Consider the following 15,002-nt stretch of genomic DNA (forward strand, 5'->3'; position numbering starts at 1 on the left):
AGGAGGGAAGAAATGTAAGTGGGAAGGCTGGGCAGTAGGAAGAGAAGACAGATTCAAGAGATATTGTAAAATGAATTAATAGGACTTGTAAACTGATAGTATATGAGAGATGGAAGAAAAGGGAATCAAGGATAACTTTAAGGTTTTGTGTGTAGAAAATCGATGCTACTGACTGAAATAGTGAAGTTGGTTATGGGAGGTGGAAGGGAAGTGATAGGTTTTCCCCTTGGTTTGGGAAGGGGGAGAAAAAAGGGGAAGGGTAGGGGAGAAAGAACCACATATGGCATCAAAAAGCAGCTTGAACACTTATTGGCTAGTAATTGATTACTCCAAGAAGTGAGAATGGCTGGGCGTGGGGAGGGGGCATTGGAGAGCAAATTTTTGTGCTGAGTCTATCTCAGTAGCTTGGGAGTAAAAGGAAATAAAGATTCCTTGACCTGAATGTTTTGCTGAAAGTTTCTTACTTGTCTATTTTATAGGAGAGAATTGTAGGCACTGGGTAAGGCACTGTGAGGCCATGGAGACCCGAGGCCAGTGGGCTCAGAAGCTGGTGATGGAATTTCAAAGCAAGATAGAAAAGTGGAATGAAGAGTCAGATCTGAAATCTTCTTTGCATCTGGAAACAGACTTACCTTTCCACAAGAAGTTAGGTGGGTTGTGAATTTAATTGCTTTAGCCTGTTTGTTTGCCTTTACATAGCTAGTGGAGATGGAGAAATAAGTTGCTTGACTCTATCTAGTGCTTCTGGAAAGTTGCCTCCAACTTAATGCCCACTAAAGTTTCATCCCTCTTCAGAGAGAGCTATAATAGCAAAAAGGAGATTACCATCACTTTCCATCAGATTGATTGCCTTGCTCTTCAATAGAATGATTTCTTTGACACTTTGGTGGAGGTTTTCTCTTCCATGCCCAGCGTGAAAGTCTTTTGGGGGTTTTAACTTCTTGTGGCATTTTTCATTTTGGCTAAACTTATTTGACTCTCCCCTCTCCTCCAATCTGTCCCAAACTTTTTGTTGGTATTTTTTAGGTTCTTTCTCCAGTCCCCAGAAGACCCCCCTAGACAAGAGCTCATTACACAGCCGCCAGGCTGCCCCCACTCCACTTTGGCCCCCTGCCTGGAACCGATTGCGCTCTAGTTGTTTGGTGGTACGGGTGGATGACCTGGATGTCCATCAGGTAAGGAGAGATAGTAGTCCCTAGTGTTGCTGCTAGACAAAAGTCATATTTACAGATGGGCGTGGGGAGGTTCCTAGAAGATGCTGGTGTGAAGAAGGCTTTAGGAGTTTAATGTGTTGCCTGTCCTTTAGGAAGTTGAGTATCTTTCTGAATCTTATTGCTTAAATAGAAATGTGTTCAGGGAATCTGCTGATGGATTTCCCTGTATACCTTACTGCTATGTATTTACTAAGACAAAGAATTGACTGATTAAATTATTATTAGTAAACACTCAGCACTTGTATTGGATTTGATTAAATGGAATTGAAATAGTGAAAACTGATTTACATATCATTCCTATGAGAGTATATCAGAAACGTTGCTCTATATGGCAGACTCTTGTCTTTCACAGACAAGGGTGATAGAGACATTCACTTTGTTTCCTAAACCCAGCTGAGTTTTCTTTTGAATTTTGCAGTCAATATTAATATTAGCTCCTGATGGCTTAGGTTTCTACAGCTGGGCAACCAAGGAAGAAGCCATCCACCCTCCTTTCTTGCAACCGAAAACTCTACAATCTTCCCATTCAGGTCTCTGCCATTCATATTGAATTCACAGAGTATTACTTCCCAGATAATCAAAAACTCCCAGGTAAGCAGTTCAACCTAAAGATGAGGGGTCATCTTCTAAGAGTAGCCTGGTTTCTGTCTCCTTTTATTTCTCTGTGTTGTACCCCAACTCTTTCAGTGCTTTATATTTTGTCTCTTCACATCTGTTAGAGATATATCCATTGCATACATTATTTTTTTTACTTTATTTTTTTTGCTTTTTGGCAGGAAGGGAGGCATAGGGGGGAGGCAGGGCAATTGGGGTTAAGTGATTTGCCCAAGGTCACACAACTAGTAATTGTTAAGTGTCTGAGGCCAGATTTGAACTCAGGTCCTCCTGACTCCAGAGCCAGAGCTGTATTCACTGTGCCACCTAGCCTTCCCTGCATACATTATGTTGTTTTCTGGCTGCAAACATTTGCCTGAGTTAAGGCTAATTTCTGTATCTTGGGCTCCAAATCTGTAATCTTGACCTGGATAGCCTCACTTCTTCTAATTCCAAATTGGTTGTTGTTTAATGAACCATATATGACTACATCTGTGTTGTTTAAAGTTGTTTATTCCCTGCTTTCCAGTTCCCTGTCCCAATCTCTACGTGCAGCTGAATGGCCTGACCTTCACTCTAGATCCCATCAGTTTGCTCTGGGGGAACCTCTTCTTGCTGGATTTGTATCGCAGCCTGGAACAGTTCAAGGCCATCTACAAGCTTGAGGCTTCAAGCCATCAGGACGAACATGTGGATGTCCTGATGGATGCCTTCCATTTGAAGGTAGAAAGAAAAGTAAAATTTCAGTCCCTTATTCTCAGCTTTTGACCACAGTTCCTGGGTTCACTCTGGCCTAAGAGGCAGTATAGCATCCTGAAGAAGAGCACTGGATTTGGAGTCAGAAGACCTGAATTCAAATCTAGATTCTTCTCTTTATTACTTGGATGATCTTGGGCAAAGTAGACTCTTCTGGGCCCGAGTTTCTTTATTTATCAAGTGAAGGGTTGGACTGGATGATCTTTAAGATCTCTCTTAATTCTAGTCATCCATTGTCTATGATCCCAGGAAACAGGTGAATAAGTAAAGCCTCCTGATAGCGTGGATGACCTTGTTATACTTTAGTGTTGCTGGAGGTTAAGGTACCTAGATGGCCATTGTGAAATATATCTCACTCTCTTCCTGCAGTTGAGCCTCCCTCTGGAGAAAAAAGACTTGGCTTCCTTGCATCGTCCGCAGGCCCTTGTCATCTCTACTTCTGCTATGACTGCCACTAATACACGCCATGCCCTGCATTGTAGCTGTACAGATCTCCAGAACATCTTTCGTAGCTTTGCTGCTACTGAGTTCTTTCATTCCAACTATTCTCATTTTCCCAAAGCCCCAGGTGGATTCAGCCTCCTCCACATGCTTTTCCTGCATCATGCCTTCCAAATGGACTCCCGTGTCCCTCAATTCAGTCCTCTCCTTCCTCAGAGGGATCGGGCCTCCCAAGATCTCTGGTCAATCTACTTCACCCAAATATCCATGGACTTTGAAGGGACAGAGAACTTCAAAGCACACACATTGAACTTTGTGGCTCCTTTCCCCTTATCCATATGGGTTTGTCTGCCTATCTGTTGGCAGCAAGCCCAGGCACGGAAACTGCTATTGGTCAGGGAGGGAAAGATGAAGCCATCAGCCAGTTTTGGAAGTCCTGTCCAGCCCATGTCCCTTTCCCCAGAGTCTGGGTCTCATCAGAGGTCAAAGACAGAGTGTGATCTGAAGAGTCTTTCTGGACTTCCTGAGGTCATTAATGCTCTGAGAGAAGGGAATAAAGGTATGGACAGCAAAGGGTCCACAATGGAGATGGAGGCTACAGCAGATATCCATGTGTTAATACACTCTTCTTCCCATGTTCAAGTGAGGCTGAACCACTACCAGTACTTGGCTCTGCTCCGATTGCAGGAGGCACTTCAGAGCCTTCAGGAGCAGTTAGCTCAGGACACTGAAGCTATGACTGGATCTCCCTTGCCACACCGGACAGTTTGCATAGGGATCTTGTTCCCTAGCACTGAGATAGCCTTACTCATGCACCCAACCACTCCAACTGGAGAGGCTGGTTCTGCAGAAACCACTAGCCTCATAGATTCAGAGCTCTCTCCTTCAGAGGAAAGGGAGCTGAAGTCTGATGCTTCCTCAGATAGGGGTCCGTTAAGTCCAACAAAGGTCCTAGAAGACAGTAGCATTGAGAATTTGGGCACTTTACAGGACAGAACAGATCTCTCCCATAGTAATGGAGTACTGCTGGACCAGGATCCCTCTTCACAGCTGGGAGACAAAGCCCATGAAGAAGAGATCCATAAATCCATGGAATCCTTACAGAGTAAAAAACTGAGCAAAACCCAGCTATCTTACCCATCTGGCACACTGCAACAGGTGGTGAGTAAGGACATAGTTCTGAATGATCAGGGCGAGTTGAACCCCGTGAAGAACATTGAGGAAGAGCTGACCAGTGCTATACATTTGACCAAGGATGCAACCAAGGAGGCCCTTCATGCCACCATGGACCTCACCAAGGAAGCCATGTCATTGACCAAAGATGCCTTTAGCCTAGGCAGGGATCGGATGACCTCTACGATGCACAAAATGTTATTCCTTCCTCCAGCCAAGTGAGTATCTTTGTCTGCTTCCTATATGATCCCACACACCCTCTCCCTTTTCTCTAAATCTTAGACTTCAGATATACCTTTGTGTGTGGTGCACGTTTAAAATGTGAAGCAACAGACATGTCATGCAGAAGGTTGCATTGTAATACAGAAAAAGGGGTTAATTTTTAGACTACTCATGTTATTAACCAATAGTAATGGGCAGACAGCAAAACATATATGCCTATTGGAGAGCTCATCATTAGGGCCACATTCAGTTCTGTAAAGCAGGTGGAACACAAGTATTTTCTGCATATAAAGTAGCACAAAGGTTGCCTGTGATTTATATCACTTCATAGAGTACAGGTCTTTTAAAGATAATTTTTTTTTGTTATTCTGAACTGGACAAACACCAATAATATAAGCTATTTCATATACAAAGGAAAATAGAAAAGGATTGCATATGAAACAGTGAATCTCCATCATGTACGTCAGTTCTGTACAGATTTTTAAAAGTCTAATAATTCAGCAGGTTTTTCCAAAGCTGTCCTGGTTGACTCTGCTTTCCTCTGAACCATCCTTTCTAGCCCTTGGTGTGCCTTCGTCTGATATCATTCCAATATCTTATATGTATTTAGCATTTTACAGTTTTCAGAGTAAGTGCTTTCTTGTACGTAATCTTGCACCAGATCTTTAGGCTTGCCTGACCAAGGTGCCAAAGCAAAGGACAAGAACCCTCACCTCTTGACCCAGCTTTGCCACCAACTGTTCAGGTAAATTTGGGTGAATCACTTACCATCCCTGGACATATTCTTCATTGATCAAATAAGGGAGTTAGAATAAGTTATCTCTGAAGTTGATTCCAACTATAAAAAGAATGAATTCTGCTTTATTTTTCTAGCCTCCTCTTCAACTCTTCTACATCTGCCATATGTCTTAACTGAGCTAGAATATTCACCAATCCTTAAATGTGCCCTTTGCTTTTCTTCCTTCCTGCCTTTGCTCAAGGCATTTCCTCTTCCTAGAATACTGATTTCCTCTCAACTCCACTTGTTTAAATCCTATATGCCCTTCAAGACCCAGCTCAGAAGCCACCTTTTTCATTAATCCTTTGGGATAGAAGTAGTCTTTTTCTTCCTTTGAAATCTGATAGCACTTTGTAGTTCTCGTAATACTGATTACACAATTACCTTTAGTTCTTCAGTAAATATTTGTTGAATTGAAAATCCTAAACTTATTGGGAGATTATAAGTTTTATTCAGCAAATACTTGTTAAATGAGTGATTGTTGCCTCTCATTATTGCCTCTGTTGCTACTTAATGTTGCAAGGATTGTGGGTTGCAATTTTTTCTGTAAATACTGTCACTTGATAGAATAAGTTCTGTAAGCCTTTCAGATTAATGTTTAGAAGTATAGTCCTAAAAGTGAGGGTTGAAAAAAAGCTTATCTATATATTTTGTTAATTTCCCAATTATTATTTTTTGTTACATTTTGAGTGCCAAATTGTCACCTTCCCTTCCAACCCGTCATTAGAAAAGGCCAACATTTGATATAGGTATATATGTGGAATTATATAATACATACTATTTATCAGTTCTTTCTCTGGAGGTGGATAACATTTTCCTTCATAAGTCCTTCATATTGATTTCAATTATTATATTACTCAGAATAACTTAGTCATTCACAGTTACTCTTAAAACAGTATTGCTGTTAGAATATTGCCGACTCTTCCTCAGTGTTCTTCATGGTCACATTCAAACAATGTTCTCTTATTTCATTCATGCAAATCTTTCCATGTTTTTTAAAACCAACCTGCTTGTCATTTCTTGCAGCACAGTAGTATTCTATCACAATCATATACCATAGCTTATTCAGCCATTCCCCACCTGATGGGCATGTCCTCACTTTCCAGTTCTTTGCCACCACAAAGAGAGTTGCTATAAATATTTTAGAACATATAATTTCTTTCCCTTTTTCCCCTATTTCCTTGGGAAGCAGACCTTATAGTGGTGTTGCTAGATCAAAGGATAAACATAGTTTTTTTAACTCTTTGTGTATAATTCCCATTTGCTCTCCAAAATGGTTAGATCAGTTCACAATTTCCCCAAAAGTATATTAGTGATATATTTCTTAAAATATCATAGTCACTTATGGATATCCTCTCTCCTTCCCCCATCCCCTTAACTTCCCCCATTCCTCATCCTATGAGTCTCTTTGTAAAAAACGAAAAAAAAAGATTTAAATAAAACCAGCATAACTCAGCTGACAGCCTATGCACCATTTTTTATCCACAGTCCCTCACTACTCCTCTAATGAAAGAAGAGGGAGATATATATTCTCATTTTTTCTCAGGGGCTGAGAGCAGCTAAAGGTGAGAGAGGTGATAGAGAAGGTGGTTTTAGTGATAGAGTGAGAAAAATACATAGGTTCTGGACTAGACTAGGTGAATTCAGGTTGGCAGCTATTGAAGAAAGTCTTGATCTCTATTGTGTATCAGGTGATACATGAAATCCAGTTCATGTCAGTGTAGATCGCTTTGCGAGGAACAAATATAATGTCTAACCCTGTCTATGTTATTTTTTAAAACAGGGAGCCCATGGCCAAGGTGGAAGAGGGAGGAACCTCAGCAAGTGGAGGAAGTGCCAAGCTTCGTTATTTCTCAATAAAGAGGACAGTGTCCCAGCAGTCACTTGATGGTGGCTCCCAGGATGGTGGTGGCCCTGAAGATAGGCTTTCAGTGGACAGTGATGGAAGTGATAGCTTTGTAATGCTTTTGGAATCTGGTGAGTAAAAGCAAAGTTTAGAGGAACCTTCAAGAATTCATGTGCTCATCAGTGCCTATATTCATCTCTGGCAAATCATCCTAAGTGAATTCAAACAGCAGGATTCAAGAGTTAAAACTTCATAAAATTTTCTTAACTTAAAAAAATGGCAGATTTTTAACTTAGTAGTAGAATAAGATTAAAAGTATACCTCAGACTTTATCTTTATACCATTATAAATGTGTTGGTTAGTGTTTTGCTTGTAACTAAGAGAGAATCTGGGATTTAGGGAGAGAGGGCACAAGTCATTCAGTTATTTAGCAACCCACATAGGTTCTGGGCCACTTCACAAATACTCACTTTTTCTTACAGAGTCTGGATTGGAATTAATACCTCCAGAACAAATCCCACCAGCATTGGATCATAGTGGTAATCAAGAGAGCCCCAGAGTAAATGATGATGACTTAATATCTCCAGAGGTGAATAGCTCAGTTTCACCTAGCAAGAGAGACCCTATTCTTCAGCCGGTTAGTTGTCCTTCATTTCTTCTTCGGGGGTAGGGAATAGGCCATTAGCATTGGTTGCTGTTAAGTGTCAGGCCTTGATGATCTTCCTTTTACAGGTATCAGTTCTGGTCCTGAAGGTAAGCCAGGTGGCTCTTGGTATTGAAACACGAGATCAGGACTTTGCTGTGGCCCTGCAGTCAGAGGAACTAACCCTCCAGCAGCCAGGCATTGTGAGGCTTTGGCAGTTCCTGCATGAGGAGTACCCAGGTAAGGGTAACTCCTGCACTGAGGCTTGGTAGAGTTTGCCTGGTGGGTCATTAACCCAATTTTTCTCTGAGATAGGTTAGCATAAAGGGCATTTGAATTAGTTCTAGATCTGACCTCAGTTCAGTTCTGTGATATTGATGTTTCATGTCCACAAAATTGGGATAATAGAACCTATTCTGGCTACCTTTTAGGATGATTATATCAAATGAGCTAATTAATACGAAAGTCAAATTATTCTATCATTGTATGTGCATGGTGATGTATTGTTATCTCTCCTTATGGCAAGTGTGTTACTATGGCATCATACTCAGTGCTGAGCCTTCTCATTCTCTAAGGGAGACCTGTAGGGGAGGAAGCATCTCATGGAAGCCTCTTTTTATTTGGAAAATGATAACATCTTTCTCTGACAGAAGCAGATCTGAATTTTTAATGGGCTTCCCACTTCATTCCTTTCCCATGTTTTCCTTTCACCTTGAAGATTAGAACACACACCAAGTGTAGACTTGTCTTAGTCTACATTTCTGTTGACATCTACATCTGCACTCTCAACTTCATCAACATCTAGGATCCATCCTTAAATAATCATTGTCCTTAAAAAAAAAAAAGGAAACTTAGAAATGTAGGATAAGTGAGGATCTGTTGGTTTCTCTCTGGGTTATGTTTATATTGACAAGGAAACCAGAGTCCTGAGCAGAAGGTCCTGTGTCTTAAGCATTGCTCACAAGTTACTTGTTCTTGTCCTGAGGATAGGTCTTAACAGGGTCATCAGAGTGATGTTTGTGTGTTTCGTGCCAGAATCCCCAACTCTGAAGACTAACCACACCAAGCCAGCTGTAGGTCTCCGATTTGAGGTGGGACCCTGTGCTGCTGTTCACTCTCCCCTGGCTTCAAAGAATGGTTTCCTTCACCTCTTGCTCCATGGTGGCAGTCTGGAATTGTTCACTTCGGTGCTCACTGGCCTGGGGCCCTTCTTGGAGGATGAGGAGATTCCTGTGGTTATCCCTATGCAAATTGAACTTTTGAACATGAGCATCACCTTGAAGGTGAGGAAAAACTTCTCATTTTCCTTGACTCTGGAGCCTTTTTTGATAGTGTGTCTAGATGATTCAACCTAGAGATCCTTAGCCAGCCATTGTAGTGATTTCCACCCCTTCCCTCAGGTGTCACATAGCACTGTATAGTTTAGTAAGTATACTTGTCATGTAATATTATATAACTATCCCTATTGGTGTCTTATATCCCTACTAGACTATAAGCTTCATGAGGGTAGGGATCATGACTTAAATTTTTTTTCCTTAGTGATACTGTGATTTGCACAAAGTAAGTATGTAGTACATATTTGTTGAATGAGTGAGAAATGTGTTGTGTGAGAAATTTGTCTGACAGTAGTTAAGGCTCATTCACCAAATCTCCTTTCTCTTAGCAAAGCACCCTGGTCCTCAGAATCAAAAAACTTTGTTTCCCATTCTAACTGTCACTAATTTATTGTGTGTCCTTAGTTCCTCCTGTGAAATAGAGGAGAATCATTCTTGCCCCTTGTACATGATGAGAATGTTCTAAGAAATTAATAGATGTGAAAACTTAAGCTTCATGGGAAGAAGATGCTCCAGAGGGCCAAAGCATTGTCTAGCCTGACAGGGCCTGGCTAAGGACATCAGGAGGTTGTCTCTTCTCTTCTATAGGATGATAGCCCCCCAATTTACCCCACATCCCCAGGACCTGTCCCTGTCACTCTGGCCTTGGAGCATATTGTGGTGAAGCGGGATGATGATGGTGTCTTCCACATAGTAGGTAAGTAGATCTTGCTTCTCTCTTGAGCATGCCCTCCCCCCTTCCATTTTTTTTTCCCTTGTAAGAACTCTGGAACCCACTTGCTTAGAGACCACAGTTTGATGCTGTGCCATTGCTTTTTTATCCAGCTGCTGCCCAGGACAAGCCATCATCAGAAGGACCTCGGCATGAGAAAAAACAACACTCAGAGGAACAGGTGGCTGGATTATCTACAGGAATGCTTTTTGGACAGCAGGTAAAGACCTTGTTAAGCAGGATGTGGCTCCCACAAACTCATAGGTGTCTGTAACCTAGGCAATGATGTTCTCTGAGGGCTGGGAGATGTTTTGTTGTAGCTTGGTAGTTTGAGCTCTTCTCTTCTGGTAGCATCAGCTCCAAATAGGGCTGAGTAGCACACAGTCACATTCATTCAAATGATTGGCTGCTAATCACACATTCCAGTTGTCCCAGATGTGCTGCTATATAGTCTTTGGGAATTTTAGATCTTGGTATATGAATCCTAATCAAATATTTACCTGGGATACAATATGGTGATGTTGAAGAGAATCAGTATAGTAGTACAATATTCATAAGATCATAGATTTAAAGTTGGAAAGGACCTTAGTGGTCATCTAGCCCATATCCTTCTTTTACTGATGAAGAAACTGAAGACCAAAGAAGTTAAATGACTTGCCTGTTGTCAGTAAGTGGATGAGCCAAAATTTGAATTCTGGCCCAATGACAACAAATTGAATCTTCTTTCTATTATATATAACCTTCATTTTCTTATTATGCAGGTGAAGGAGCTGTCCACCCTACAGAAGGAACTTTTAGCCATGAAGCAAGCATTAGCCTGTGCCAACAAAGACAAAGAGAAGCTTCTGCAAGAAATCAGGAAGTACAATCCTTTATTCCAGCTTTGACAGCAGCAACACCAGCTGCCTCCGTCCCCGGGAAAATAACACCAGCAGCAGTGCCACAGAAGGAAAAAAGCTCCATCTCATGTTGAACATGTCTGTTTTATTACACTGGAGGGAGAGCAGGAATTCCTGAATTTGCCCTTTTGGGGCATGTTTCATTCCTGCCAGCTGTTGTAGCCAAAGACGGGGCAGTTATATCTAGCCCCAGGAGTGTGGGAAGTTTTGTGTGTGGTTCTCAGTGTTCCAGTGCTATTTACAACCTGTCTAAAGCTCCATTTGCTTAATGGGCTGGAGACTTTCAGTGTGTAGGACCATTTTACCTCCTTATGTCTTTGCAAAAATATTTGCTCCCTCCTTAACATGAGTTTGCATAAGGGAGAAAACATTGCCCCTTCCAATATCCTCAAGAAAGAACCACCAAAGATCACATGTTCCAGAGCTTCCTGTAGCAAAACTGAACCAACCTGGCCTGGAGCCCCAGCTGAGGAAGTTGCAGCTCCACAGGGAGTAGGACAGCATGGTAATGAGTGCAGAGGGATGGATGGAGCCCAAGAGGATTCAGATGTAACACCTTAGGCATGTGAGAGAAAGGGACACACCCTGTCATTCTTGGAAAAAGAGCTGAGCATATTTCATCTTTGCATATACTGCCATCAGATTTTTCAGGAAGGTTTGTTAGATATAAGAAGGAACCAAACTCATTGTGGTAATGTAATATTAGTAAACAAGGGTGCAATGCCAACATTGTCTATTCCTTCTATAAGAGTTTATTTAAAACTCAAAGCAACAAAAATGGTAAACCCAGAGCAGAGTTGAAGATCTGATCATAGAAGTGGGATCCAGATGAGTAATTTGTTGGTTTTGAGCCCTGGTATTCTTGGCCTTCTGAGGATCTTAGACCTTCTTTACAATTCCATCCCCAACCTTCATCAGTTCTTCCCTTCTCTCACCCTTCTTATGTATTCCCCCTTTAGATGAGAGTATGACTCGGCAACTGTTCTCTTAGTATTTACCAGAGTGGAAGCTAGTAGTTTTTAGCCTTTAGTATAAATATTCACCATAGCCAAACCTTGCTTCCTTTGTAGTTGTGACTTTTTTCTGGGAGAAACAAACCCTTCTGCCTGTGTATTTCCTCTTCTTCCACAGAAGAACTTGCCTTTCCTTTTCTAAGCAGGCTGCCTCCATGATGTGCAGCCCCAGGAAGCATATCAGTTGCTTAACTGTAACCAGGCAAGCTGGTAAAATCAATACTAGATAGAATAATTTAACAGTTTTATATCCATAACTGATTGGGGAAAAGTTAACAGTCTTTTCTTTAAACAGGAAACTGCTTGATTTGTTTTTTGAGGTTCCACACCAGATTTTTCTAAAGTTACAATGGATTGGTGGAATATGCTCTGCCTAGTACAGACAGAGAATATAAGTAGGTTGCTTATGAGAAGTCTTAAGATAAATTCATGTTTGATAGCCTCCTAATTAGCTGCCAGGGGAAGTTAGAGCTTTGGGAGTATATATAACAATGGGCAATCATGTTCTCCCACAAACCATCTTGTGTGGGAATTTTGAAACAGAGAAAGTGGAATGGACTTTTTGTCTAACCAAGTGAGCATTATTTGTGTTTTTAAGGGGATTAAAAAAGACATAAATTTGAAAATGAGGTTGCTAAACCTCATGCTCACTTAGATGGAATAAATATCTCATAGGTAATATTTTTTTCTTCCCCTACAAAGAAAATAGGAGAAAGTTTGCAATAGATGTCATCTGGCAAAAATTAACAGTGGGTCACAGTTGGATAAATAAAAGTGCCAAATTATGACTAAGGCTATCACCTTAATACTGTCCTGCCGGGTCCTAGGATTTGTTGAAGCTTTGTGAACAACTGTAAAAGGCAGGGCAAAGTGGCAAAGACCTCGAGCTTTTTGGCTTTCTTCTACCAGGCAGTTTCTGCCATTGTGTCTTGAAACTTTCCCTTGGGGAAGGTAGTACAGGTCATCTCCCTCTAGCTTTACTAGGATGACACCACCTAATCACTGTCTTCCGTGGCTTCTTCACTGCCCTGTATTAAGGGAGGAAAGAAGACTTTTTCTTAATGAAGAAAACATGAAAAATCAGTAGTCCCCTGCTCAGTGTGCTGCTGAAAGTGATGGGTAGGGAATTGCAATGTCTCTCTGCCCACTTCCTCTCTGGTTCCTTGGCCTTGGAGGGGCTCTGCCTTTGAGCAGCTTTACCTCCTATACGTGAAACAATGAAGAAGCTGTGAACAAGACAAATGCAGACGATCTTCAGCAGCTCTTTGTCCAAACTGCAACTTTGCTTTCCTTCAATGTCTTCACATTCTGCTCTCATGATTGATTTGAATATGAAGTACTTAAAAGTTGTATCATCTGAATTTGTCATGCAGACTTCTTGTTTACATTGCTGCACATAGAGGCTAAAACATGGGACCTTCTCCAGAGTCAGTGAGATACTGTGTAAATGTTGTAGTTATTGCTGCTTCCATGTCTGGAGAGGTTGAATTTGACACCAGAATGCTTTTGCAACTCAGCCTTTGCTAGGGTTCAGTTATTTTGACCTGTGGCAAATGGAGGAGTATAATCTTTGCATGATATGACTAACTTTTCCTGACTCAGTTTGACCATGGAATTGTCATGGATCTCACTGTATGCCTTGCTTTTTTCATAGCTCTATAAAGAGTGGTCCTTGTGTATGAAATTTGAATGCAGGTGCTAGATACTCCTATAGGTGCTTATAGGTAATCTATTTAAACTGGATAAAACTAGAACTGAGAATGTTGTGAATTGGAAAGGTAACTTGAAATGTTAGGTGATGCAGGGATTTCATTGCATTTATAAAGAAACGTAAAAGCTGTGCTATGTTACCCAGTTGTCACAGCCCCAAAGACAAAGAAAGGCCTTGGTCACTTTTTAGTTAATATATTGTCACTGTTTGCTGACATGCCTAGATGGTATCATACTTTCAGGAAACTTAAACATGGCATTTAGTTACCTCTTCTGTTCTTTAATTAGTAATCAAGGATTGATCCCATTAATCAGGTTTGGGTAGTAGCCACTGTTATCTACTGAATAATTTCCCTTTCCTCCACCATGTGGATAGGGGGAAGCAACTAATACTCCAGCATCAGCTGAAGCTCTGTAAGACCTTTAGATTTTGAAAAGGGACATAGAATAAGCCCTTTAATTTTGGAAGCTCAGGAGCCAAACTCTTCCACATGTCTCTTCACTGTGACACTGTTTGCTAAGTAGCAAATATATAAATGTGTTCTTTCCAAGTTACTTAGAAATCATTGCCACCCTAACTATGAGCCTTACCGGGCACCATTGACAGTGGTGGTCAATTGTGACCCATCAGCCCTATGAAATGCTCAAAAATATAGTTGGAGCAGAGGTTCCTGCTTTTATACATTCACAGTAAAGACTGAATTGGCTTAATTTATTGAATTTTGATCAAGACAAATGGAGTCTTGAATTTTTTCCTTGTGGAAACCACTAAAGCATCTTGTGTGTGGACTGAGGGAACCTGATTTGGAAAACTTTGTTTTAGTAGTAGATATTCAAAATCAGGCTAGCAGATAGATCTCTTCTAATAATTCCTTCATATTTGCTAGGTAGAGCTTCTGCCTTAGTAAGAAAAATTAAGAACTTGCTTGAATTGTAATGAAAACAATGCCTTCCCTTTTTCCCAGTGATATACAACAGAAAGGAAACAACTTCTGGGAATTCCTGAAGTTTTGAATTGGCCCTGTTCTGCTGATCACTGTCCATAAAAAGTCACTTCACTCTCCTCTGTCTGAGGAAACAGTGTGGATGTATCTGCTGAACCAGAATTCTAGTCAGTATTAGGAATTTTAATGTTATAATATCTAACATTTCCATGCGTGTACTGGTTCTGTGAACCACCTGGAAAAATGGTAAATTAAACTTACTGAACAGCATTGGCTACAGGTCTGTCTGTCTGTCCGTCTGAGAGGAACTGAAAGCAGCCTTTTAATCCTGCTTCAAATCCATTTATAAACCCTTTCTATGTGAGATGAATCAGATTAAGAGTAATGCCAGATAAAATAATTTCAAATGTTTACATTGAGAAGGCTAAGGAAAAATCATCTATTTCCTGGACAGAAAGCTATGGAAGGTGAGAACAAGAACCATTTTTCCACACCCCAATCATCCCTGCTGATGACTTTAAGCTTTGAATACACAAATTAAAGTACATATGTTCCAAGTTAGAAAATAGTTTAATGATCATATGCCAAAAACCACATGATAATATTTAATTTTTGCAAGGGAATAAAACTATTCTGTCATTCCACCAGTTGCTAACATTGTAAACTAAACTGTCACATTTTACAAGTTAGAAATTTCTGGCCTGTTATCAACTTCAAACCAGA

The 15,002-nt window shown here is 40.8% G+C and overlaps 1 protein-coding gene across 4 annotated transcripts in view; it reads left to right on the top strand.

The window, feature by feature from the left end:
• Nucleotides 1-14,549, top strand: part of BLTP3A (bridge-like lipid transfer protein family member 3A) — an 88,783-nt gene extending 74,234 nt beyond the window's left edge. For 3 of the 4 annotated variants that reach the window (XM_069073492.1, XM_069073494.1, XM_069073495.1), the window contains 12 exons: nucleotides 480-650; nucleotides 1,027-1,175; nucleotides 1,664-1,805; nucleotides 2,338-2,531; nucleotides 2,934-4,396; nucleotides 6,962-7,155; nucleotides 7,507-7,661; nucleotides 7,757-7,907; nucleotides 8,703-8,950; nucleotides 9,590-9,698; nucleotides 9,827-9,933; nucleotides 10,475-14,549. In XM_069073492.1, the coding sequence (XP_068929593.1) occupies nucleotides 480-650; nucleotides 1,027-1,175; nucleotides 1,664-1,805; nucleotides 2,338-2,531; nucleotides 2,934-4,396; nucleotides 6,962-7,155; nucleotides 7,507-7,661; nucleotides 7,757-7,907; nucleotides 8,703-8,950; nucleotides 9,590-9,698; nucleotides 9,827-9,933; nucleotides 10,475-10,600 (3,209 nt within the window). In that variant the 3' untranslated portion in view covers nucleotides 10,601-14,549. The remainder of the gene's footprint in view (nucleotides 1-479; nucleotides 651-1,026; nucleotides 1,176-1,663; nucleotides 1,806-2,337; nucleotides 2,532-2,933; nucleotides 4,397-6,961; nucleotides 7,156-7,506; nucleotides 7,662-7,756; nucleotides 7,908-8,702; nucleotides 8,951-9,589; nucleotides 9,699-9,826; nucleotides 9,934-10,474) is intronic. The other variant, XM_069073493.1, reaches the window with a different exon arrangement.
• Nucleotides 14,550-15,002: the final 453 nt, after the last annotated feature.

This window comes from Petaurus breviceps, unplaced genomic scaffold, assembly GCF_028583685.1.
Source record: "Petaurus breviceps papuanus isolate PSGF00001 unplaced genomic scaffold, PetGlider_PUasm1.0 90865, whole genome shotgun sequence".
In the NCBI taxonomy this organism is placed as follows: Eukaryota; Metazoa; Chordata; class Mammalia; order Diprotodontia; family Petauridae; genus Petaurus; species Petaurus breviceps.